A 27,676-nucleotide genomic window follows, 5' to 3' on the forward strand; every position below is an offset into this window, starting at 1 on the left:
AGATCATGTTGGGCTACCGAAGGAGTTCTGGCGGTCGGACCGCCAGGCATCGAAGGTGCCCAATGTGGCCTTTAGTGTGGAGTTGGGCCGTGGCCTGCTAGATTGGCCCAAGCGAAGCTCATGGTCAGACCGCCAGGCGGCCTTCGCACGGGAGTCGCCAAGTTTGAAAGTTGATCCACACATTGCACAGCAATGTGCACCAGATTTGGGCCACCGGAGCGGCCCATCGCACTATTTTACCAAAAAGGTTGCAAAGTGGATGAATTGGGCTTAAATCCCACTGGACGTGTCCTTTGTGCTTTGTTGGGCCGGATGTCTACATGGGACGTGAACTTTGTTCGTGTGCTGGGCACGTGTGGTGGCAGGACCATGGTGTCGCTCGGTGGGGCCGCTAGGTTGCGCCACCGACCAATGGGGCCAGCTTTGTCAGGAGCCACTAGAGCTGTTTCGATCGTTGCCCTAGCCAGGCAGTCGGACGCAGGGTTCAAAATTTCACGAATTTCGGTAATTTGCCCTACCCTCCCCTCCCTCCTTGATTTGCCCAAAGATGCAAAGCTATCCCCATTACTTTCCTTGAACGTAAAGTCTGCAAGATCAAGCTTCAGTCCCCCCAAATTCAACATACAACCCCTGCGCCGGCCTTATACATGATGAATTTATATGGCCCGACTTTACATTTGAATTGGCTACAGTTACAAGGCCGACAACACGTTATTTATATACATAATTATTGTTGCCAGGAACCCTCTACATGCTGACCACTCGAGAGGGGGCTTCTGTATCAATCTCAGATTCCCCGTTCGATCTCTCCTGGTGTTGACCCTGCAAAAATAACAAGCCGCGTAAGAACAGCAAATCAACGTCCCAGAACCTAAATATTTTTTTTCATCAATGCAAGTGAATTTATTTATGTTAAGTGTCCATCAAGTGCCCGGTCACTTCACTAATTGGTTAGGCACATTGACCACTTTGTACATTTGCACGTACACCACTATGCATAAGGAATTTTATGACTAACGAAACATAGACATGGGTATTTCTTAATATTTTAAGTGATTGTGGAGATGCCCTGCTTGAAAAATAATACCATGCCTCTAGCCCATCATAAAAAATAACAATGACATGAACATATCTCGTAACTGCTCTGTAAAACACTACATGTCAATCAGCCAATAGGTAAGATGACCAGCCCTTCATTTTGATTCAACTATACAATGCAGTCGATTTATGTGAAAATTAAAATTAAAATGATATGTACCGTTGATTCTTTATTACTGTGCTTGGCCAGATAGAGATCCAAAGCTCTTTCTCCGCAAAGAATCTTAGCTCCAATTCCATGCTGATTTGCAGATCCAACAGACTCCTCATCAACAACCACAGCATCTATTTTATCTTTTCCAGTTCGCGTCTCTGGAATCTGTTAGAAAATTTTATTCAGAACAGTGGAAAAATGACTCATGGAATATTGTGACAAAACGCATTCTAAGCTAACTGAACATCACAATGATACAAATCATCCACCAAGAATATAATTCAATGCAAGACAACTAACATCAATTTTCCTTTAACAATAAAAAAATGTGGTGCCAATTTGATGGTTTTTGGTTCACTACGAAGGCCTAGGCCTAATTGGATTGCTGCAATTTGGATCCAAATCCTTAGGTTCAGTTAATACTTGAATAGATACTAGGGTATCCCAGACCTAAAAATATTTAGCTTCAAGAAACATGAAGAGACATACCAAGAATGGATTTTAGTTGCCACGGTAACAGTAATATGGCTACGCACATTGGTTAGCTTTAGGCTCATTTTCTTGAATAGGGACTTAGGTTTGTTTTTAATTATGGATTTGTATGATCCAATAAGCACAGTTAGAGCATGTACATCTCACTGAAAGGAAATTCGTTCACACATCAAGTAGCGGATTAGCCAAGTCCGGAACTCTATGAAGATTTTGTCTGGAAGTTCCAAAGACCTACGAAACCAGCACCAAATCTCAACGGAAACTAGATCGCCAAATTACCACATCCTTATGACTGGTAGACCCCCTTTGTACCCTTTCCCTTGACATGAAACGTCACTAAGAAAGATCGATTGGAAATATTAAAGATCAACGCAAGAGAGAAAGGGGAAGGTCAAACCAAACGAAACCACAACAACAAGGACACGAGACAACAATTTATTCCGAGGTTCGGCCACACCACCAAGGCATGCCTATGTCCTCGTTGTTGAGGTGACCACAAAGGTCTAGACTCTAGAGTCTCTTTCAACTCCAATCCTCCTCTCAAGCGACCACGGAGGTCAAGCACAATAAATCCACTAGAAATCAAGGGTAATATAAACCTCCCAGAGCTTCACTAGCGACGCCTAGCCGTCTAAGGACAAAGCCCCAAGACTAACAAATGTGAATCCAACATGTGCTCAAATGATGGGTTTGAGTTTCTCTACCACTTTCCATTCTCCTCTCTCAATCTTTCACCAGATCCCTCAAAAGAATCAAAGATGAGTGGTGAGAAGAGTGCTATGAATGCTCAAGAGGGCTTTTGTCACAAGGTAGGTCGCAATAATGGAGTGGTTGGCCATTAGAGAAGATGGGGAGAGATATTTATACTCCCCACCACATTCGTCAAACTTCCAAACCCTAGCAAAACTTCCGGAGTCTAGAACTTCCGGACATGCCAGAAGTAGCACTATAAGATCTAAAACATTGACCGAAGTGCATGTGTTGTGCTCTTTGTATCTCTCATAGGATATCTTAGATATTTTGAGCACTGTTTCTACCCTAAGTCGTTTAGAATCACATCGCTCTTTACAGTATGGCATTTCCTAAACTCAAATTCAAAATATAAAACAAATAAACACATCATTGAGTTCCATGTCATCCTTTTCATTTTGAGGAATCGTTGAGCATCCATAGCCAACCATTTGCTCTATTATGTTGTTCATAAGATTTCATTCACATGGTTAGTTCCTAAATTACTTGTCATTAGGTCACCAAACCCACTAGGAGGCCATGTGCACTTCCACTTACCTCTTGATTTAGGTGCAAAAGGTAGTTATCTAGCATCATCTCTCTCTTAGTTACCTCTACGTTATTACTTTAGCACTCCTTAATAGCTGCTCAGGTGTACTTTAGCACCCCTTAATAGCTGCTCAGGTAATTTAGAATATTTAGTTTTGTTAGAAAAAGTAGCCTTAGCACCAGTAGCAAACCTTAGCATTGATACCATGCATTCTAGCATTCGCATCCATACTTAGTCGCTCACATTTCTTAGCACGGGTGCTAACTAATTTCTCTCCCGTGGCTTCTTGGCACAAATGGATATGGATGTACATGCTATTAGAGGCTCTAAGTCTTTTTCCCCCTTTTTATTGTACAATCTTAGAGACAGAAACTTCAAAAAAGTAAGAACAAAATTATTACTACTCATCACACCAGTACTGCATGTTTGCCAATGTGCTGCAACAAATCTCCTACTAAACGGTTTTCCTAACCCAATTAATGAATTTCACAATGTTGCCGGTGGGAGAAGAGTGTATACCTCATACATAGCTTCTGTCAATATACTTTCTAATATGGACCTCAAACCACGAGCCCCAGTATTCTTCGCTATTGCTCTTTTGGCAATAAGCCGTAAAGCCTCTTCCGTAAAATGCAATTTGACCTAAGTAACAATCAAGTTGTAAGATAAATACACGGGCATTAAGGTGCATATTACATAATTCAAGACAACAGAATTTCAAACAAATTCTTACATCATTCATTTCAAACAACTTGGTATACTGCCTGCCAAGGGCATTCTTTGGCTCTGTGAGAACCTACAGAGAGGAGCACAGCTGTGTTAGCTTTGAAGGTAATATAAGTTGTGTACCTAGGAACAAAGAGTGTTCAATAAATATATGAAGATAACATTTGCATTTTGCAAAATTTATGATATGCAGAAGCAAACTCCGCCTATGTTGTCTCAACATAGCAGGTCCCAAGCCCTGGTAAAGGAGGAGGGTTGTGATAGGCGTGGCGAGCCAACATTAAATCTAGCCATTCAAATGGAGATGAAACCCGAAAGAAAACCGTTGGGGCGTAGTGCCTGAACCGTGACTTGGGGCTCTTGGTGGGTTTCAACTCTAGCCTACCCCAACTTGCTTGGGACTGAAAGGCTATGTTGTTGTTGTTGTTGTATGATATGCAGAAGCAAGCCTTGAAAGATGATAGCGCGTAATGGATAGTGATTTTACAGATTTTTTTTTTCAGATGATCTCAATATTTTCCCTAGTAATAAGACAACCTAGCCCTAACTAATAAAGTAACAAGTAAGCAATCGTTAGGACAACATACAGGAGCCCCCTGTCAGTACAGTAGTCATCTTTGGTATAATTGCTAACACTAGCCTGTAATCACCAAGGTCTTGGCATAGTGCATGCCAATTCCAGAATCTGTCCCGGATGATGGTACTGTTACAAATAAAGGGAGACTAAACTGGATTAATAGATATTGAGGCCCAAAGGGGGACTATATATAGAGTACATAGGGGAAACCCTAGACTAGGGAGATTACACTAATGCCCTTTGACTATTATACCTTAACACCCACTCTTCAAATGCAATGTTAGATCGAAAACGTAGAGCTTTGGTACCATGTTACGAATAAAGAGAGACTCAACTGGATTGACACTATTGAGGCCCAAAGGGGGACAATATATAGAGTACATAGGGGAAACCCTAGACTAGGGAGATTACACTAATGCCTTTTGACTATTATACCTTAACACCCACTCTTCAAATGCAACGACATTGCATTCACGTTGCATTTGAGAGGGGGTGTTAAGGTATAATAGTCAAAGGGCATTAGTGTAATCTCCCTAGTCTACGGTTTCCCCTATGTACTCTATATATTGTCCCCCTTTGGGCCTCAATAGTATCAATCCAGTTGAGTCTCTCTTTATTCGTAACAGGTACATCTGGTACAAATCTAATAATAGATTCAACCATGCATCTGATCAACTTTGCATAAATAACTAAATTGAAATATGCATGGGGTGGGCCTGTTCGGCTGGTATTAAAGCCGGCTGAAGCTGTTTTATTGTGAGAGAAAAATACTGTAGATTCTAGCTGATAAGCCAGCTGATAAGTTCAAGCGAACAGGCCAAATGCACTGAAATAGTGGCAACAAACAAAATATAGGGGCTATCTTAAGAACACCACTAAATGGAAGCTGAGCCTGTTACATGAAAGTGATAAAGGTGTGCATGAATGATAAAGTTACCTCAACAAGCTGATCTTCACTGAGGGAGGATAGACTAACAAGAATTGGAAATCTACCAACAAACTCTGGGATTAGTCCATATGCAATGAGATCACCACTTTCAACCTGCAGAAATAGCGTCCAAATAATTACAAAAAAAACTATGAAGACCCTAGCATGAAAGCAAAGCAGAAGACAATAGCGATATTATTTGGAAAGGAGCCAACGGCCAGCAGAGAATACTACATGGAAGTCATTTTCTAATTTTTACTCACTGATTCCAGTAGCGATGATGTGATCTCAGCATTTATGACACCACCAGATCGCATATTTGAACGAACCTGCGCTCGGAAACCAATTGAAGAATCATGTCTCCTAGAAAAAAAAAACAGGGCAAACCTTGGTTATTAAAAGCTTGTGATATCACAAGTCCAAAACATAAAACACAAAGACTGTCCACAACCTTTCCGAAATAGTTTTCTCCAAGTCCACAAAAGCACCACCGCAGATGAAGAGAATGTTTTTTGTATCAATCTGCAATGCAAGACAAATGAACATCAAAATCTGCATATTTTTCTCTTGCGGGTCTAGCTATTGACTGAACACTGATGAAAACATATGCAAGTACTAATAAACAAGCCTTTTGGCTCGCTTGTATGTCAGGATAAAAAAATAATGGTTCTTGTTTAACATGTTACAAGTGAAAGGGATATGGGAAAAAAATTACTCTTCAAATTAATCTCTTCTTTTCTAAAGTTGACGAGGGATCATAAGCATTGACTCAAATGTTATCACTTTTTCAAATAGCGGTGCTAGTGTCCCAGAGGACCTCCTGTAAATATGGTCCTTTCTTCTGCTACTGAAGCTACACTCACTATTGCGGTGATTAGCGCCACTAAATGCCGTAGTGGATGTTGGAGTTTAGTGATGGTAATGCCATGGCTGGTTGTAGCATGAGTATGCTGGGTCAGCAGCCACATGACTGCGCTGGTAGCAAAAGCAGCTCCTGCCCAGGCCAGCAGACCATGCAAGCGTGGGGTGTGGACCAGCAGTTGCGGGCCGAAAGCTGTATCGATGTAGTGGCCTGGGAGCAAAGCAGTAGGCAACCAAGGAGTATCGAGGCTTGCTGCTATAGACCAGGTACAAATAGGCCCACGTGCATGCATGCTGTGAGTTGTGACGAGTTGATAAGTGAATGTTTTTTTTTTTAATTCCACTAAATTGTTAATGCCACTATTAGCTCATTATGTGCCTCTTAGCATCTAGAGGTAGCGACCGCTAAATGGTTTACCCCGCTATTTAAAACATCAAATGTTATAGATGAAAAAGAACATGAAAGATACTAAACAATACCTCGGACACATGCTATTATCAATACCAAACGACATAACAGCAGTATCACTAACTGTCAATTTCTCATGCTCTATTGTCCTCATGTGTTTAATTGTTTCCTCTGGCTTGCGTTTTTCAAATTCTGTGAATACACTAAATAACGTATTAACATTTCTAACTTCAAAAGGAAAAGTAATCATAAAAAATTGGGCATGCCCTGCTTTCGATCCCGTGGTACACATCACAGAGGATAACAAGAACACCACCAGACAATCCAAAATATTTTTGCATGAGAATAACAACAAAACTATTGTTTTCACTACTCAGCAAGAGAACATTTATCCTCCTAGTATGTACAGGGAACATAAACAGTGTACTAGTATTACTCTGATTTCTGATAACTACCAAAGAGCAGCTTGCATGGAAGGATACCTGGATATTGTCACCTCTTGGGTGCCTTCTGGCCCCTTTCTCAGGAACACTAACAACCTATCTTGACAGCATAAACATAACTTGTAAGAAGATAAATAAGAAATTATGTTGTCATGCATCTTACATATATTGCATTACGAAGCATAGAAGACACTATCTCACAAATTGGACCAAAAAGACACTTACAAACTTAATAATTACCGAAAAGGAATAAAAAAGGGAATTTGAAGTTTTGAACAGCTTATTTGCCACTAAAACATGGAACTGAATAAGCTGTTGTCTGCTAAAAATGATGCTTTCAAAAATTCCTTAAATACACTACCATAATTCCTTTAATAAGTTAATATTAATAGCGACCCAGCCTATGCAGTTCATTTTGCACTGCTCAGAAACAAATCAGTTATTTGCTGCAAACAAAGTGTTTTGTACAAGTTACAAATTCATATACCGGGACCCCTTACATGCTAGAAAATGGGATTTTAATGCATTATTCAATGGTATTTGTACTGTATAGCTTAAAGTTCAACATAGGATTAAAAGCAAACAATTGGTTTTGGAACAGCATACTAGCATAGCCTAGACCAGATCGCGTATCACTACCAAAAACAAATCAACCAAATCAGATTTGTTAGACTGTTTTTAAACTATGGCTAGTATATTCTATAATGGCAATCCATTGGAAATTGACTCCACTCCACATCAACAACTATGAAAATCTCTCCAAAAAGATAAAAAGCGCAAAATGATAAATAATCACTAGGTTTGTTTCTTCTACAGGAGCTCCCCGAGCATAAAAATTACTAATGGAAAGCTTCAAAGGTTGACAAACTTACCGTTCCTTCAAGCATTTTCAACAGTGCTTGTTGCACACCTTCACCTGAAACATCTCTGCTAAGATTGATGCTTTCAGCCTGAAAAGCATTGCAATCAGACATATAAGAGGGAAAAAAAGGGTAAAATGTATGACAGATGCCTAAATTAACTTATGAACAAACCTTCTTTGTTATTTTATCAACTTCATCAATATAGACGATTCCTTGCTGGGCAGCAGCTACGTCAAAATCAGCAGCCTAGTGTGCAAAAGAGAAACGTAAAAAGGTGAGTAGAAGCATCGGTAAACAAAGTGGAGTGCGATGCTAAAGGAAAAGGATGAAGCTCGAGTGCACAAGCTGACTGAATCCATGATCAACTGTCTGAGGAACTTTGTCCCTAGCAACAATGGTATTTCGAATGTAGTCAATATTGCTGCAATGTAATAGGCTAGTTGTTGGCAACTGTTGCACTTTCCTATCTAGCTGGTAACCCAAGCATGGTTCTGTATTTAAACTTTTAAGCATGGTTCTGTATTTAAACTTTTATGGCTTTCTCCAATATAATTAGTAGCAGAAGCATCGATAAACATACTTCACTTCTATTTTTGTTTGTATGCTTCACTCTACCTGGCTTGGAGACAAATCCAAAGTTTATACTTTATATAAATTTTTACGATCTTCACATAATTCATATGCCATGTCCCATCCCATGTCCATGACAGGATAGACAACACTGAAGGATGGCTGTTAGGGGATGAACATAAGAGAACTAGATTATTGTTGTGCTTACTTTGAGAGTTGGATCTCTCTTCACATAGAGATGTTTATACTTGACTCCTAAGGAAGGATCTAATCTACTCCAAGTCCTAACAACCTATATCCAGAAGATAACAAACTCAACTCTAATCCTATCTTCACGTGAGGAAGGGAATTGACCATCTCAGTGCCCATTCCCCAACAGGGCCGGTCCAATGCACATAACAGCACATGACCTCGGCTTTGCAATGACAGGTGTAACCTAAAATAAGTGCTTTCACTATTTTTCCCTTTGAGAACACAACCTCTAGTTTTGAACTTTTGGTACTTGCTTAAATCCTCTAGAGCTCAATTATTATCATGCAAAAAGGTCTCAAGAGCAAAAATAGGGGGTGGGGGAGGGGAGAAGGTTCTCTAGTTCAAGTTAGAATCACAATGCAGAAAGGACTAAAATGCAAGGTCCATATATAAATAGAGAGTTCAGAGTTGAGAGGTACCGCTAGGAGCTTATACAAAATAGATTCAACATCCTCGCCAACATATCCAGCCTACAAAAATGGGGAAAAAGACAGTCAAACTAAGGTGAACTTCTGAGCACCAACAGTTGAACACACGAAGTCTATGAAGCTGGTGCAAGCGCAACACTCTCAAACAGAAGTATTAGTTATACAGATCATAATCAAAGATCTTATGCAAGAAAAGTTAGTAAAAGAAGTATATGCTAGTGCCATAATATCCACTCCATGAAAAGAGCAGCTGTCCAAGAAAAAAAAAATCGTATAAAAAAATAGCAAACAATCAACTACAACTCTCCAGTGGAATAAAGAACTGGATCACAAATCATAAAATATGAATCGAACAGATGAAACCTTCACAAGAGCATACACAATGGTTTTAAATATCAGGATATTATTCTCAATGTCAGCAAAGAAGGGATTAGAAACATGAAACTTAAAGATGGTAAGATTATAATCATTTGCTCTTTAATTTGTAGCAGGAACTAAATATCGGACTGGTACACTGGAATAACAGTAAGAACGAAGTTCTGAATTAACAAAATCATAATTAAGTATAAGGATAATAACAAACATGATACTTAAAGATACTAAAATTATAATCATGTGCTCTTAAATTTGTAGCACGAACAAAATCCATACACAAACTACGTACTGGACTAACAGCAGGAACAAAGTTAATGAATTAATAAACAGACATAATTCAGTATACCTGAGTGAGGGTTGTCGCATCAGCTATAACAAAGGGCACGTTCACAAATCTTGCTAGTGTTTTTGCCAGCAATGTTTTCCCTGACTTTGGGAAAGATTTTAGAATAATAAGTAAGACATTCATAACATAAGGACCACAAGATTATGATTGCATAAAACAAGTTAAATGAAAGGTGGATACTCAACAGCAATACTATCGCATATTTTATTTCATCCAACCAGAATGTACCAATTATTTTAAGAGAGAAAAGAAGATGAAAATTCAATTTCAAATTCAAATAAATCAGACATCATATAATACCTTCACCTGTTGTTCAGAATATCTCAAATGTGTACTACTTGGATTGCTTGAAATTCTACCACATATAGCATATCACTTTACGTTAGGTGCATGATTGCATGGTTAATATGCAGTGTGTTAATAACCACCACAATAGTTGCTTGTTTTAGACATGCATGTCTCTACAAAGCTAAAACACTTTCTAATAAAACAGAGTTAGCATAGCTGCATGAACAGAGAAAAAAGAGAGAAATGACTGTGCAAAACGAAGTTTTTAAGTATATGATTAATTTCGACGCATTTTCTATTTATGGACAGTATTAGATGATTGCAAAATACAACATTAACGTAGTCAAAGGTCAGAGCATGTACCCGAGCCCGTTGGCCCCATGACAAGAATATTGCTTTTCTCAAGCTCTACCATGTCAGTGTCAGTCGCGCAAGAATCGCTCTCGCTACAATCTGAAGCAGACCTGCAGCCCACATGATCTGTCCAATTTACCACCTGATGCTACACAGCTCTCAGAAAACTGATGTTTACACAAAAACCTACCTGCTGGTGAGTGACTCAGAATAGATCCTTTTATAGTGATTATAAACTGCTACTGACAACACCTGCATTAAGAGAGAAAAACAGGGTTATTAAACAATCTGAAAAATAGCCTAGGGTCACTAAAATGGTAGGAGAACAAATATGAAGTAATACAACTTGCTGCCTGTGTGGTGATCCACATCGCATAAAACGCTTAGGGATACATGGTGAAACTTTAGAAACTTCGACAATCAATATGCACAGAAGTATTAACATTTGATACATGCAGATGGGTGTTAGTAGATTAGCCATCACAGATACTTTCAAATGACTATATTCTAAAGAAATTCCAGAGATATTAATGGGTAAAACACATGTATTGGACCTGAGTAGATACCAAACAGATAACTCCAATCAGATAAAAACAGATACAAAATCTCCGAGAGGTTTAGTATTTACCTTCTTGGCTCGCTGCTGGCCGATGACAAACTTGTCGAGCCCACGGCAAATCTCCTTGGGCGTGGGAAACCGTCGTCCCAGGTTAGAACCGCCCCAACCCCCGCTTTCGCCGGACCCGTCCTTCCCATCAAAGCCTTCCCCACCGGGGGCCGCAACCCTAACCACGTCAATCCTCCCGACGGCGCCCGCACCGGCGGGCGCGACAGGGGCTTCTCCGGGCTGGCGCCAGATCTCTGGGGGCTCCCCAACGTCCGAGCCGCCGGCCCTGTGGTCAGCGACGGCGTCCAGGACAGGAGCGGCGGCGCGGGGAACGTGGCTCTGCTCCTGCTGCTGCTGCTGCTGGCGCCGGAAGAGGGTCCAAGGTCGGCGAAGGGCGCCAGGGTTGTTGCCGCCCTGCTGCTTCTGCTCCGCAACGAGGCCTGCGTGGATGCGGCGCGCGGCGGAAAGCGCGGCACGGGAGCGGACGGCGGCTGACATGGAAGAGTGGGTTGGGGGTTTCGTGCGGGGAAGGGGGTGGAGTCTGGAGTGGAATGAATGAATCGAATGGAAGCAGCCCAAATATCTGTGGATTTTTCATTTTTGGACTCGAAGCTTGGGTTGCCCAACTGGTTGCTGGACTGTAGTCTGTAGCGGTCCGTGTCAACGGTACGAGGGAGAGGGGCAGGGCTCTGGCCGGCAGCACTAGCGTCTGACGTCCCCGTCCGTCCGGACGCAGCTTCCGTGTCTATGCCCGACGCAGCGAGGGCGCCCATCTTCGTCTTGTTCCGGACGCGGCGTCCATCCCCGACGAAGCTCCTTTGTCGTGCCCGACGAAACCCGAAGTAGACCGCGAACATGGCGATGGTGTAGGCCAGCAGGCTGTTGAGCAGCACACGATGAGGACCCAATCCAGGACCGCGAACGCCAGCGCGGACGTGACCCTACGCGTCCTCCGGTAGAGCGCTGCCGCCAGCTGTGGACGCCACTATTCATCCTGCGCTAGCTCTCTTCCGTGCTCGACAACCCTACATATAGATCTACATTTACAACATTTAGATAAAACAATTGCAACATACGTCTGAAACCTATTGAAACATGCACTTGTAACATAGTCATTGCAACATATATGCAACATCCAGATATAACAATTGTAACATATGTCTCAAACATATGAAACATTTCGAACAAGTTCTTGCAACGTATGTGTATAGTCATTACAACATGTGCAACATCTGGATCTACCTTTGCAATATCCATATGAAACACTTTAACATACACACATCTAAAATACTTGGAACATATGTTCGCAACACATGTTTTCAAATGTGGGCGGCGCGGCAAAACTGACGCGATGGAGGTGGCCGCGACAACGGATGGTGGCAGCTGACGCGGTGGAGACGGATGGATGCGCCCCAATGCGGTGCAGACGGATGGAGCAGCTATGGTGGGCGAAACGAGTGCGGCAAGGTTGAGGCATCATATCCAAGCGAGCAAGAGCAAACGTGGGTAGATGGAGACCCGTGGCGGTTAGAGCGCGCGGCGCGGGCAGGGCGAGGGCGCGCGGCGTGGGAGTGAGCGAGCGACGAGGGCAGGAGTGAGTTGAGCGAAGCATCCGGACGGACGAGCGCCCTACAGGTAGCATTAGCAGGGCTTTGGCTCCTCAAAAAATAGCTCTCTCTGGCTCGTGTGAAGAAGTGACTCCTCTAAAGGAGCTGAAGTCGTTCTGAAAAAAAAAATGTTTGGCAAAATGATTCATATTTTTCTAGAATAGATGGAAGATGGCAAATGTCTATAATACCTCACTTATTATTTTTATTCAGTGTAGATCTAGTTGAATCCAATCTTAAAAAATTGGTTTTACATTTTTTGATACTTCTGTGATTTATTACGTATTTTACATGTACAAGGCGATTTGATCAATTTCAGGAGAAACTAACCATTGCTTTTGCATTGGGAACCTACTTTTTCTCATATTCTTGGTAGTAGATCTTCCTCTTTCTTTAGTTACAACAGGCACTGCCACCCAGAATAGAAGAGAAATAGGTTCCCAATGCAGCAAGTTGTGTTTTGCATTGGGAACCATGGCATTGGGAACCTATCTTTTCTCCTATTCTTGGTAGCAAATCCTCCTCTTTCTTTACTTACAACAAGCACGCAGGGAAATGGGGCGGCATCACTGTGATGCGTTTGAACCAGCGATGGAGGACAACTGCGTCCTTTTGCGCCCTAACGAAGGAGGTGCCAAGAGAAGCTCATTTTCGTGGCTTCGTTGGCGGAGTAGAAAAAAGACACCGGCTCTTTTGGGCTTCACCGGCGGAGGTGTTCTTCCGTTTACCCGTTTAGCAAGGCTTCAGTAGGAGCCGGAGCCAGAGCAGCTCGCGGAGCCCTGCCAAATGGTCTATGAATGACTGAACGGTAGGAGTGTTGAATGGTATTATGGTAGCTTGTAGGAGTAATACTCCTATTAAATTGTGGTCATTATATTATTGGCATGACAGAACTATCAACAACTTGATACAAAGTTTGGAAAATAATTCTTCTAACTTTTGACTTACACAAGAGACACACAACCAACAAAAGAAGAACCACACACGTATTAGTGACTATCAATCCAAAGAGTAGAACGTCACTCATGTACCCAGGAGAATATATCCTTAGCTCGGGTACCAAACACCCCGAAGCCGTCACAACTCAATCCTGTGAGCCTGGCTTCTAGAGGATAGCCATATATAAAGTTAGTGAGCAATCAAAAATATAACCTATAAAGGAGTTGAGAAGATTTTCTTTTCAAAAACATGATCATTCCTACATAACTAAAGTGACCAATAAGTAATGGCTGCTCCTAACAGCAGTAAAGGTTTGAACTCCCTCTTTGCCATGTCCCAAATATGTGTGACACATTTTTTTGTTGTCGACGACCTGAAGTCACCTGAATTATTAACCAAATTTATCAGGCAAAACGACAATAAGAAACCAAGTGCCTAATTGTCTCTTTTTTTATACAAAAGCAGCAAGTTCTGTTTCCACCCATTATGCTTATCTAGGTTATCTTTAGTGAGCACTACTCTCCTACGGAGGTACATAATTTTTTTAAGGAATCTTTTAACTCCCATAAACATGTGTTTAAATTTGGAACTTCTGCTTGAATAAGGGCTTGATAATTTGATTTCTAGCGGTTAGAAGATTGCTTACCGAAGAATTCATAATAGATCATCATGCTACCTTTTGCACTAATAGTTTTTTGCTTGCAAAAATCATTGGGTTCATCAGTTGCAAGTTTACGTTCTAGTTTTAATTCTTCTAGCTACATAGCGCAATTAGATTTCGAAAAGAAAATAAAAAATATTTGACTGTACTGTTAACAATGACGTGCATGTAAGCATTGAAAGGATATTAAAAAAAAATCGTGCATCTAAGCATTACAAAAAATGGATGAAAATTTTATTTAAAAAGACAGCACCAGCGCTAGCACCTAGACATTTTATCTAGGCTTTTTTCCACGTAGATATGTTTTTAACTTACGTATGTATGAAAATAGGACAAAATTATAGATGGAGAAGAATGAATTGTGCATGATAATATTATTTTTTTGTTCTATAATATGCTAAATTTCCTTTATTTAGCATTCCATTCCATTACTCTAATTGTCCATAGAAAGCAGAAATGCCGGCCTAGGAACTAGGCAGGGCCTGACCGCGCCTATCACTTTAGGGCTTGTTCGGTTAGCAGGATTTCAACCAGGAATCAATCCAGCTCATCAAAGATTATACAAATTAGAGAAAGAATAGCAGACTCACTGCCGGAGGCTCCCACATGATTAGGATCTGGAGAAGAGAAAAACCGAGGCAAACCTTCCCCCCGCAAAATCTGCGGAGAGACTGCTTCGAACCCGAAACCTGGTGACTCAGTAAGACAAACACTCACCAAAGAATCCGGCCAGGAATTATTCCAGGCCACCATTCCATGGGAACCAAAATGCCCTTAGCGATTTTTTTTTTATCATTGTAGTATATGGACTGCACACTTGACGATCTAAGAAGATTTATTATCGATTATAAAGCAAAGCGTGACATACCAATAATCAGAAAGTGACATCGGGATTAGATAAATCATCATTTACATCAATGATCTGATCTAAACAAGTAATATAACACCTATTTTTTATTCAAAGTTGTTATTTACATGAACTAGCCTCCCTTTATTCTCTCATTTTTACTACACCTCGGAACATGGTGTGCTCGTCATGAAGCTGGTCCTTCAGTGATCTTGTTATGCTTCTCATCTTTTGGTCTGCAGGTTGAGCTTTGGAATTTGATACTGATCTGGTTGCTCTCAAGCTGTACTTTGAGCCTGCCACAGGGGCAAAAAAAAAGGGGTAGTACATAAGGAGTGCGCTGAATGAAACAATTGCTGATCTTAGTAAGCAATCTAATATTCTTGACTTTTACATCAACTGAAACCCAAAAACAATACTGAAAAACAGTGCTAATCATTTCTGGTCTAAAAATGTACAAAAATTGGATGTGAGTGATCTAAAATGTTGGACAAACTGCCATTTCCATCTGGGTATCTGTCAATCAAGTCAGCTGATGCATTTTGTTAACAGCCTAGAGGGAATCGAGAAGGACAGCAAGGGATTCAGAAGAGACATAGCTAGGCAAGAGAAGATTAAATTTCTGAAGAAGGTAATTGGTTACAAAACTTGTCTGCTCTCCTGAACGGACTCAAGCACACATATATGATATATCTGAGGCCAAAGCCTCACACGCACACGGCCTAGCCACGAACCTAATCTGGGCCTGCCACACAAGTAGTGGACAAGGATACACGACTGCTGCTCCAGCCTAGCCTCCGGAGTACCGACATATTTCCTCCAGATCGATAAGGTCATCCACATGAAACAACACCTAAAACTATAAGGCTAACTCGGGTAAAATATCATATTAAAACGAAAACAGGAAAGTACAGTCTTTAACACTCCAGGCACAACTTCCTCTAAGAACACAAAACACCATCAAATGCTCCAACAACCAACACATTTGTGTCAGCATCAACAACTAGACTAACGATGAAACCACATTGCGAATTTTGCCTCCACCTACACTACACCATTGCATGGTTATACAATACCATGGTTTTTTAATCACTAACAATGCAGCCATGCCATTTTTTTTTCTGCACCTGACCTATTGTGTGGCATTGATCCAAACCTCTGCCACAGTCGACGATATACACATTGTAAGCTAGATAATATAGCAGTCAAGCAAACTATGCACATCAGCAAAAATCATAAAAAAGAGAGAAGGAACTAACACAAAACACAATGCAAAACATCATGAACTGGATAAGAGACACCAATAGTACATAAGGAACAAAGAAGCAAACCTCGCATCGCTCCTTTTGGTCATAATATGCATTCTTCAACTGAGGGAAAACAGGAGGCCATATCAACATCAGGGGACGGACACTGACCAACTCTTTATCCTCTGGTGTCAGCTCATACACCTTCTCTGCTTGCCTGCTTGTAATATCCAAGAATACAATAGTACCAAATATCTCCAAGAGCACAAACTCCGCGTTGTCCCCAACAGCACATAATTTAACACCAGCACTAGGTCCATCCACAGATGGCCACCTTGCCGTATCCAGATTAGCGCACACCTGACGCAAAGAAACAGAATCCACTAGGGACCAGCTGCCTGGATCATTGGCGCCCATCCTGTGGTGGAAGATGAGAAGCTGAGACTCTTTAACATAGATCAGAAAGATTCCAGAACTACCTCCCCTGGAAAGCATGATGCAACCACCGGGCTTGTTCTCCACCCCATTGGGGAGCTCCATGACTGAGATACTTGAGGATGGAAAATCACACACAAGGATCCTGTTGGTTGTGGACAACATATAGAAGTTGGCGCTATCGAAGAGCATAACCCTTGATTTGGGTGGCAATAAAGCGAGCTGCGCGGCTGCCGAGGCTTTGACAACCCAGTTGATGTCGTGCAACTCGTACAAGTACACGGTGGTCTGCAGCTCGCTAAACCCCATCACCACGCAGAAGTAGGAGCGGCCGTCGCCATCGTCGCGAAGGAACTCACCGTAGTGGTAGATGAGGCACTCCTCATCGTTGTTGAGCTGGATCGGCGGCGGTGGCGGGGGTGGCGGAACCACGGTGGTGTCCCCGCCCGGGGACAGCGGGCGGCAGACCTGGTGCGTGGAGTCGTGGCGGTCGTCGAAGGTGGTGACGAGGAGGCGGCCACCGCGGCTATCGTAGACGGCGGCCGAGGATCCCTTGAAGGCGTCGAAGAAGGAGCCGGCGCGGCGGGCGGCGGCGGCGAGCTCCGGGATCGGACGGATCGGGAGGAACCGCAGGCGCGGGGCGGGGCCCGCCGAGGTGGAGAGATAGGCGCCGAGGAGACGGGGCGGGTGGAGATCACGGAATCGGCGGAGGAAGGCCGGATCGGAGGCGTGGCGGAGCCAGCGCCGGCAGACGAGAGCGGCACGGAGGAGGCTGGTGGGGAGGCCGAGGCGTACGAGGATCTCGCGCAGGAGGTCGTCGTCGTCGAGCACCGTGGAAATGGCTGCCGCCGCAGCCACAGCAGCGGCGACAGGCGGCGGCTGCGGCGGCCTCTCGATTTCCATTTCCGTGCGGCGACGGGTTTGGGAATTTCGGGTGGACCGGCTACCCCAGGCTTCAGCCTCAGGTAGGAAGGGGAATTGAAAGGGACAACCGCACCACGCACCAACAAACAGCCATTGGGCCTGTTCGCTGGTTGGGGCTGGTGCTGGTTTGGACTGGCTGGTGCTGGTTTTTTGTGAGAGAAAAACACTGTTGGCTGGTTGGTTTGGGCTGGCTGAAACCAACAAGCGAACAGGCTGATTGCAGGTAAACACCTCAAATATTCCTTCCGTTATTTTACACATGTCGTCAAATAAGTATTTCTAAGTTTAACTGTCAGTTTAAAAAAATCTACTCCATCCGTCCTAAATTATAAGTTATTTTAACTTTCTTGAGAGTCAAAGCATATGATGCTTAACCAAATTTATATAATAAAATAATAACATTTATGATATTAAATAAGTGTCATTAGATTCTTTATGTTTTCATAGTATACATATTTGATGTCATAAGTTTTTGTAATTCTCTCTATAATTTTGATCAAACTAGAGATGAATCAACTCTCCAAAAAAGTTAGAATGATTTATAATTTGAGACGGATGGAGTATATACTTTTAGAATATGTAAACTACTCCCTCCATTCCAAATTATAAGTTATTCCAAAAATCTTGAAGAGTCAAAGCATCTCAAGTTTGACCAAAATCAAAGATTTATGACATAAAATAAATATACTATGAAAGTATAATTAATGAAGAGCCTAATGATACTTAATTGATATCATAAATGTTATTATCTTATCATATAAATTTGGTCAAACTTGAGATGCTTTAACTCTCAAGATTCTTGTAATAACTTATAATTTGGGATGGAGGGAGTACATAGTATCATAATATTTTTCATAGTAAATCTAAAAATATAAAGCTTATCTTGTTTTTTAAGGCCAAATCTTATGTTGGTAACCTATACTATACTGACTTTTTAAAGTTATGGTTAAAGCTAGAAATGTTAGAATTGGTACAAAACTAACACAATATATAGAAACGGTAGTGTTAGTGTGCGGACGTCCAAACGGACGCCCGCGTCCAGAAGCCCGTGCTTGCACTCCGTTTGACGTGCCCCATGCGGGGGCCATGTCGCCTGACACATCACCAGCATTGAAAAGAAGGGGAGGGGCGACACAAGCGTCGTATCGGATGCCCAACCGGCGCCGGGACGAAGAGACACCGAGGCGAGGCAGCAAAAGACGAGGAGAAAGATGCAATATCTGATCTACTTTTAAAATATCTACATGTAACACTTGCACACATACGTAAACACTTAAAATATGCGTCTGAAACACTTGCAAAAACAACTAAAAATAAAAGCACTTGAAATCATTGTAAACATACGCAACATTCAGATAAAACACTTGCAACAACATCCAGATAAACGCACCAGTAACATACATGTGAAAAAACAGATGAAACATTGGGAATAAGTTTGCAACATACATGTACAACCATTGCAACATATACAACATTCCGATATACTTTTGCAACATACCTATATAACATCTTAAACACATGAAACATGTGTTTTGCAACATGGAGGAGGCCATGGCCAGTCGATTCCAGCTGTCGGGATTGGAGCCGGCGGCAAGCGGTGGCGCGCGAGCACCACCACCACTAGTGGCGTGCGAGCACCATCACCACCAGCGCCACCGGCACCAGGCTTGGCTCGGCTGGCCGATCGACGCGCGCGATAGGCGAAACGAGCACCACCAACACTAATGTCAGTGGCGACGCGCGAGCATCGAGCACCACCAGTGCCACCAGCACCGGCCTTGTCTCGGGCAGGCGAGTGGAGCACGTCGCGGCAGTGCGAGCACGTCAACGCGGTCGCTATGGATCACACTGCAGTGTTGCGGGCGCGGCTGCAATTCAAGAGTGAGTTCGAGAATGGTTGCCGGCGCGGTTACGTTTCGAGAGGAAAGTGAGAGCGGAGATTTTTTTAGGAATGCAAGATAGGTGTGACCTTGGCCGTTCGGGCGGACATCGAGGCCCACCAACGCAAGCCTTCGAATGAACGGACGTCCTACCCATAACATTTTCAATATAAAAAACACAAGGGGCCCGTTCGCGTGCCCTTAAACCCGGCTTGATCCGGTTTTTTTTTCATCCGGAACAGTGTTTTTCTCTCACAAATTTCTCCAGCATTCCTCCAAACCAGCCAAATTACTCTAGAATTCATCCAAGCGAACGGGCCCAAGATGTAGAAATTTCAAGCATTCCGAGTTTAGTAATATTTTTACAACTTAATGCTGCCGAATGTCTTCCGTTGGGAATTAAAAGGCGCACTCAATTTGGATTAGGAGCAAAATGAGCATGTATTGGGATCAAAGTAGTAGATATTTCAATTGATCACCCGAATTAGGGGATGAGAATTACTTGAAAGGAGATTCATCACCGATGAATTTAGACGTACACGCATTGGTGGCGACGGGTGAGAGCACGAGGCAATAGGAAAAATCGCCGCCACCCTCAAGTGGCAGTAGGATTTCGGGAGATAGGCAATTTTATTTATATAAAAAAAACTGAGGAAGGATGTCAGTGGCAAACCAGATCCGCCCTTCAAACATAAAAATCTTGACATTGTTGTCTCAAAAATGTAAACTTTAGAAATCGTACATTCATCTATCGAAGCACTTTGAAAAAAGCCCTTAGACTGTCTCCAACGATGCTATCCATACCCAAAATAGGTCGTCTACAGTGTTTTTGGGTAGCAGAAAGACGCTCCAACGGATGACCCAGAGACAGCGCGCATTTTGCGTTGAAGCCGATCGGATACGCAAATAAACGTCTCGAGAGGAAGGCGACGCAAACGTCCGGCGCCGCAGAGGTGGGCCCGCGGCCGGCGCTTCCAGGTGAGCCGGTCGGATCCATGGCCTTGAAGCAGCAGGGAAGGGATTCGGCTGGGGGCTCCGGTCGCAAGGAAAGGCTCTGGGCGGGGCCGGCACGGGGGCGCGCTGGGTACTGGCCCACGCGGACCCGAGGTAGGCCGGGCGCGCTCCGGCTGCCCGCATGGTGGACGGCAGCGTACGCAGCAGCAGCAGCAGCAGCTGCCGGTGGCAGGCGACGAGGCTGCTGCCCGTGCGCTGGGGCGCCTGGCGTCAGAGCACACGGCCCAGAGCGGCGGCGGAGAGTGGCCGGGGCGCGACGTCCAAAGGGAAGGCGCAGCCATGGGCTGAGATGGACAGGAAAACGAAGAAGATCCGTCCATTTTGGTGGTCACCGGAAAGTTCATCGGAAAACGAGAAACAAAGGGGAAACGGTCATACGCCAAAGGATCCGCCCGTTGGAGAACGTAAGTTTTAGATAGCCACCCTTTCTACTGTGCATCACCTCAGCCAGGGAAATGGGTATCGTATTTAAGTCTCATCGTTGGAGACAGTCTTAAGGGGCCTACCACTTTTAATTGAGGCAAGCCCACCGGTGCAACTCAGCTCGTTTAAGAAACCCTATAATACTAATCAGTTCCCGGCGCATTGCGCGGGCAGGAGCGAGAATAGCTAGCAACCTATATATCTTAGCTATTGACATTCAAAAAGATGATAAAAGGTTTAAACTACATGGTTACTGAAGCACAAACAGAAGGATGGAAGTTGGACAGCTTCGGACGAAACCCAAAGTTTCGCACGTGGACACTGGACAGAGATCTAAGCGAAGTCTTGAAATGGTATCTTGTATAGGTGATTTCAGGCTGGCATCTTGCCGTCACTCGCTGATTGAACAGTAAAAGGCAAAGCAGTCTTTGTATTCTTTGAAGAGCACCTGTAAAGGAGTGAAAAGTTCAGTGACCCACGACATATTGTGAGGTGCCAAAGCAATTATAAATGCGAAAAGTTCCATGGCTGAGCACTAAACTGTATGGCGATGTAAGGTAGCACACTGCATGAAGATTATGTTTATCCAAACTGACTGAACTGAATAGCATGAGGGATCAGATTGCTGTACAATCAGCATAATTAGAAATGAATACTACCAGGAGGACAGTAATTCAAATGAGAAATGTGGTACTTCCAAAAAAAAAGGTACATTTAGGTAAACGATAGATGAAGAATACGTCAATTTAGCAAGCAAAAGTAAAACATTAGGCACCTTTTTTTTTGGAGCAGTCTCTATTCGAAGAATATAAAATAGGGCACCATCTATGGAGCTGATTTTCCTGTGAAGCAAAATGAAAAGATTAGCACAGACATTAGCAAAAGATGTTTAAGACATTTATATATGCACATATAGGGTCAGCAGCTTCAGATAACACGCAAGATTTATTTTAGTTTGTAATACCTCTATTGGTTACCTATTTTAGCTATGGCAAAAAATAGTAATTCTATGTTCAAATCTGTCCGAGAAGCTAGATAACCTACGATGATCATGAAAAACGCACTAAAGTACCGAGTAACAAAAAGCGGAAACGAAGAGTTTAATCTGCGTTGATTTTGTTTTGGCATGGAACACACGGCCTTGTTTGCTAAAAAAGCAGGCTTTAGTCCTGGGGGGTATTTGTTCAAGAACTAAGTGCTGTGGGCAGAGGAATCAGCAGCTAGGGACCTTACCGTGCTCTGGGAGGAATGAGAACACGAAGACGACACATAGGCAAACACTAAGATTTCGATCAACACAGGGAAAAATATGAGATTTAAAGAGGCAAGATAACCCCTTATCTTTTTTGGAACACAATGATAGCTTCAAAATCAGGAAATTCCAGTATGAAAGGAAATGATTCAGCAGAGAATACACAAACTAAATCTGGGAAGGAACAGCATGGATAAATTTATGACCTGTTATAAAAGGAAAATGTTTAGGCGATCTAGAAGTACTTAGTAGCACAGTAATCATGGTAACTTTGAAGTATCTGATTTCTTGACACTGGCATGGATCAAATTGGCAACTGAACTGAAAAAGATAGATTTAATCATTAACTGAAGTTTTTTGGTAACTAATTTATGCAAGAGGCTGCATGTGATGAAAAAAAATAAAAGGCAAAAGTCGAATCACTTATGCAAAGCTCTGCATTTTTTTAAACAATGGGATCATGTATTTAAGATACATATGAGTACCAAAAGGAAAAGGCTCGGCAGTTTGAAGTCCACAATTCTGGTTACAAAAAGTTATGAGTTAAACACAGGTAATGACTTTGTATTAACAATCGTAAGTACAGACAGTATGAAACATTACACTAAATGTCAACGTCAAGAAACAAAAAATTAGAGCACTGGTGTGTGGTGGACATACCCCCAATTTCCATTGCACCAAAAAGGAAATGCATATATTAAGTTCATGCGCTGCCTATTTTTTATGTCTGAACAATTTTAGATTCAACCATCGATAACTATACATTTGCTGAAGGCAATACACAATATTTCATTTGAGCAATTGTTCTTCGTATGAGATGAAATATCAGGAAAATGACATATCAGTGAGAACACCCTCACCTGTTCTGCATCTGAGAGTGGGCTGGAGTAAATTTCAGAATTCAGCAGCTATGCAACAAACTCAATTGTAGGTAATGGCTCAATGGAAGCTTTCGCTGACATATCTGAAAAGTGACAGGAAGTAAAATCAAAATCCTGGAGATGTGTGTGTTTAGTATGGGTAAAAAGCCTAAATATGCAAAAAGAAAGTGAGTGAAGGATACATTATAGGTACTCTCGAAAATGGTGAAGCTAATATATTAGTAAATCAAGTTGGGCTTCAAGTTAAACTGAGAAACTATACTAATATGAATGGATCAAGGGATTTAAATTATATTTGAAAACATATTTTACTAATTTTGAGGACTGGACTGTTTCTAAATTCTGATAATACATGGAGATGGTTGTACCAAAGTTGACTATGTAAAGTTGGCAATGTTCAGTCATCTTGTGGAAAGCACTGAAGCAAATGTTGGAACATGGAGGCATATGTAAACTGAGAGTCTGACACTCCATGAGATGGACCCAACAAAAACTTGTAGAGTTCGATAATTCACCTTGATATGATTGGATAGAACCAAACAATTGACCTGTACATTGTGTGGCAAACAGCTCGCCAGTAGCAGCGGCAGACGACCTGGTCTTTGTCATAGTTGGAACTGGAGCAATCATTAATGACCTGCACAAACAGAAACCCCCAAAAATGCTATCTATTATGAGTAGAGGATCCATAAAGCATTTCAAATCAATCTATTTTAGGAAATAGATATTAGGATTCTATTAGTTCGAAGGACACAATATACCACGCTGCAACAGGAGTTCGTTGACATTTACATGAGATTACGAGTTTTGCACGATATCACAGAATTATGGAATCACAGTAATGGCATACCCCTAATCAAACAGGGCTACAATGACAATTTCCTTATAAATTGACATATGAAAGAAGCACTACAATTCTATTTCCATCACGTAACCCAATTTCAGTAAAGCACCCTAAAACCATACATAGGGGGGAGCATCACCAAGACAGCAGATAACTAAAGTAAAAGGGGTGTGAGGTGTTTCAGATGAGAGCACCTACGTATGAGCTCTGGACTCTGGACTCTCAATTGGTCACAGCCTCTTAGTAGACGGACGGAGGTGGCCAATAGCGCCACAGCAGGCATGGAAGCCCAAACCCTAGAGTAACAATAGTAAACCAAGTAAATTTTGGTATATAGCAATAAGATTTTGGTGGGGGAAATCAGAGTGGTCGTTCTAAAAAATCAGAGAGGCAAAGTGAAATTATAGAAAAATAAAGAGGGAAAATTGGAGTACCTGACAATTTGGGAACCTCTGGCCATGTCGAAGGAGGCAGCGGCGAGGGTTAACCACACTGTCCATGGCCTATCAAGGCTTTGGGTCCTCCGAGATCTGAGAGGAGGAGATAAATTAGGGATGGCATCAGAATCGGAGCGCCAAAGTTGGAAGCCCAAACGCCTGCCGTGCGAGGCGCTTGCCCGCGCCGGGGCTCGACAGAGCCGGAAAGAGGGAGGGGTGGACCACCCGCAACGGCGGCGGAGGGCAGGTGCCACGAGGGGGCGAAGCGGCGCAGGAGAGCGGAGGAGGAAGCGCCCCTAAGCAGCCGGCAGCCACACACGTGGACCCGTGGCTAGGCGCGGCGCAGCGCAGGCAGTCGCCGCCGGGATCTGGGCTGGGAGGGACGGAGGACGGGAGGAGTGCTGCCGGCCGACGCAGGTGGCTCCGCCGCACGGCAGGCCTGGATGGTCGGACCCCTGCGTGGGACGATGGGAGCGCTAGGGCGCATGCTGGGCGTGGAGGATTTGCGGGAGGCTTCGAGACTGTTCCGTCGGGGGGGGGGGGGGGGGGGGGGGGGGGGGGGGGTTGGGGCGGTTTAATTTTAACATTTTTTAGAAACTAATTTCAAATCTAACACTCTCGTTTTTTTTAACTAATATTTTTTACCGCGCCTATTGCCCAGACGCGGTCAAACACCTGTGCCGCGCTATGCATGGTGGCGCGGCAGAGGGCTGACGTGGCGGCGACCAGAAGCGCTGACCGCTGACGTGGCAGGACTCTGCCACGCCCTAATCCATGGCGCGGCAGAGCCGGGTATAACCTCCGCCGCAGCCCGCGTGCCCGAGCAGTCGCCGTTCTCCGAGCAGCGCAGCAAGGCAGCCTGGCCGCCGCGCCCGCCTTCGCCCGTGCTTGCCCGCCGCCGTGTACGCCGTCTGCCGCGGTCGCATCCGCCCACGTCAGCCAGCCTGCCTGTGCCAGCAAGCTAGCCGCGTCCGCCCACCCGCGCCAGCCAGGCAGCCAGGGCGGCGGCCGTCGGGTGCCGCGCCCGCACGCCAGCGCACCTCCCCCTCCGGTCAAAACCTCCGGTCACGCACGGCGGCTGCCCTGCGCCCGCGTCTTCTGGCCCGGTCTTGCGCGCTGCAACGAGGTACTCCACTTGTTTACACCAGAAATTTGGTAGAAGGATCTCAGAAGCTCGGGAGCTCCCAAGATCATGACAGTAGAGGATCAGTTGCGTGCAGATCGAAACCAGCTGATTCGGATGCAACGCTAGAATCGGTTTTCTTCAGATAGCCCCAGCAGATAACGACGGATGATATGATCGGTACTGAGACGAGACATGCTGGACTCTACAAAAAAGGGAAAGATTAGAGTCCAAGTTATCTTAAATTAGAAATGTTTTCATTATGCCAAAGATTGTATTAAGTCGTATTCGAGTAGGGTTCGTTTTAGACCCCGGATATAAATATCAAACCCCGGCTATTGTAAAAGAATAACCAATCAATCAAATACAAGTCAATTACTTTTTTCGGCTCCGGCCACCCATTAGGAGTAGGAGTAGAGTAGATTTCGATGAGTTCTTCGGCAAGTACGGCTGCATCGATCCGGTCGACCTCCACTGCTTGTTGTAAGTACCATCATGGTTTATACCTCTATTCGTATGGCTGTATCGATCCGGTCGATCCCCACTGTGGCTCTGGTATAAGCTAGTTATCGACTCTTGCCTAATTCAAGTATGGCCTGTGTGATTCTGCCTCTTACCCCACTGCTTGAATTAGATCAAGGTCAAGTTATCGGCTCTATCTTAGAATGGTAGTCTTTGGTAGATTCATTAAGTTACCGATATTGCTTATTGCTTTCATTGCTTATCTAATTACAGCAATATCACTTTGCCCAATTGAGATTGATCTGGATCGGCCTTATATCTTGTTTAACTTATTGTTTGCTAATCTAAAACTAATCTAATCTACATCTTAAGCGATGAGTTATGTTTTTATCGGCTGTCTTGCATCAATCTTAATCGTGCATAGCGTGCGGTTAAGGCATGTTCGATCTTGAGTAGATCTATCGGTTAGCGAGAACCGTTTCATAGCCCGTCATCACAGCCTGTGGGATTCCGCCTCTCACCCCACTATTGGCACCGTGGAGCGGGGATCGTTGGTTGATAGACCCGTTCCTAAGAAGACATGACCTTAACTGTGCGCTATGCCTGAATCGGCTGTTTAGTCGATATCGAATGTTTTCATGAACAGTTCACGTCACGAGACCGTTGAAGTAGAGATAAGTTGAAAGATGTGTTAGCCCCATGATCTTGTTATTGTATTACGGTCTGTATGATTCTGCCTCATGCCCCACTGATATTAGTAATGAGTTGGTGTCGTCGAGTCTATTATCATTTCTACGGCCTGCATGATTCTGCCTCATGCTCCACTGGTTATGGCGATAGGTGAGATCTAACATGTTTATTAGATTTATCTTTATTAAATGATTCAGTGGTGTTGAATTGTTTCTTTACATGAAAAAGAGTCCGGTTACTCATAATCATTGGCTCAGTATGGACCGATCATCATTGATATCTTATTGCCATTGATTAATATTCGTTTAAATGATGTTTATCCTGAATAATAACCGATTCTATTCACACGACCCCATGAGCTCTAACTAACTTATTCTTGAGAATATACTAGAATCGGCTATTTAGCCGATTTTCTTTCATATCGGCTCTCACAGCCGTACATTCGGGACTGTCTGGCAACATCGGCAAGTTCCGCCCTTAACTACTGATGAACTTTCTCTCCTTGTCAATTGCAGGGTCAAATTGACTGGCACGCCTCGGGAGGATTGCGCAGGATCGACCACCCCTGCGTTGAAGCTAGGCGGATCTACACCATCGAGCGGACCCTTCTGGCTTGCTGCGTGTGTCCTCGGCACGGGACGAAATTCTATGTCGACACATGTTTCTAGCACGCTCGGTGGGACCCCACAGTCGTCATGGCGGTTCACAACAATGACAGCATCCTTATGGTACATTATGAAGACCTGCCTGATGAAGATAAGGATACCATCAATAAAGCTACGGAAGAATTTCAGAAGAAGTGTTTGTTGTCCTACACCAAAACACGTGACAACACAATTATTCAGAAATTTCCACTACCAAGAGTTCTACTATATGGCCAGACAGATATGGTCGAAGCTGAAGATAGGCGTTTCTTTACGAAAGCCATAGACAAGTCCGTTCGTGATGCCATATTAAGTC

At 43.5% G+C, this 27,676-nt stretch overlaps 3 protein-coding genes across 12 annotated transcripts; all 3 read right to left on the reverse strand.

Annotated features, from left to right (window-relative positions):
- Positions 1–548: 548 nt before the first annotated feature.
- Positions 549–11,643, reverse strand: LOC136476230 (CLP protease regulatory subunit CLPX1, mitochondrial-like). Its single transcript, XM_066473991.1, has 15 exons — positions 11,072–11,643; positions 10,634–10,695; positions 10,453–10,553; positions 9,802–9,881; positions 9,072–9,122; positions 8,002–8,076; positions 7,840–7,917; positions 7,007–7,063; positions 5,706–5,776; positions 5,518–5,617; positions 5,264–5,368; positions 3,757–3,819; positions 3,543–3,665; positions 1,259–1,417; positions 549–822 (listed from the first exon to the last, which is right to left on the reverse strand). The coding sequence occupies exons 1-15, from the start codon at positions 11,546–11,548 to the stop codon at positions 748–750; spliced, it is 1,677 nt and encodes a 558-aa protein (XP_066330088.1). The 5' UTR covers positions 11,549–11,643; the 3' UTR covers positions 549–747.
- A 3,485-nt stretch (positions 11,644–15,128) lies between these two features.
- Positions 15,129–17,746, reverse strand: LOC136476231 (uncharacterized). Its single transcript, XM_066473992.1, has 2 exons — positions 16,436–17,746; positions 15,129–15,400 (listed from the first exon to the last, which is right to left on the reverse strand). The coding sequence occupies exons 1-2, from the start codon at positions 17,687–17,689 to the stop codon at positions 15,383–15,385; spliced, it is 1,272 nt and encodes a 423-aa protein (XP_066330089.1). The 5' UTR covers positions 17,690–17,746; the 3' UTR covers positions 15,129–15,382.
- Positions 17,747–21,210: 3,464 nt separating this feature from the next.
- Positions 21,211–24,964, reverse strand: LOC136471719 (uncharacterized). Of its 10 annotated transcripts, none has more exons than XM_066469472.1 (8): positions 24,667–24,964; positions 24,439–24,534; positions 24,199–24,300; positions 23,676–23,797; positions 23,140–23,243; positions 21,803–21,869; positions 21,569–21,652; positions 21,211–21,475 (listed from the first exon to the last, which is right to left on the reverse strand). In XM_066469472.1, exons 2-5 carry the CDS (start codon positions 24,462–24,464, stop codon positions 23,188–23,190), a joined length of 306 nt encoding a protein of 101 aa, XP_066325569.1. In that variant the 5' UTR covers positions 24,465–24,534; positions 24,667–24,964; the 3' UTR covers positions 21,211–21,475; positions 21,569–21,652; positions 21,803–21,869; positions 23,140–23,187. The 10 variants fall into 10 exon arrangements, 8 of the variants coding, with proteins under 8 accessions (XP_066325569.1, XP_066325568.1, XP_066325566.1 ...); XM_066469471.1 differs by adding an exon at positions 22,486–22,600 and having other exon boundaries at positions 21,569–21,627; positions 24,439–24,964; XM_066469469.1 differs by adding an exon at positions 22,486–22,600 and having other exon boundaries at positions 24,439–24,964.
- Positions 24,965–27,676: the final 2,712 nt, after the last annotated feature.

This window comes from Miscanthus floridulus, chromosome 8 (genome assembly GCF_019320115.1).
Source record: "Miscanthus floridulus cultivar M001 chromosome 8, ASM1932011v1, whole genome shotgun sequence".
Classification (NCBI taxonomy): Eukaryota; Viridiplantae; Streptophyta; class Magnoliopsida; order Poales; family Poaceae; genus Miscanthus; species Miscanthus floridulus.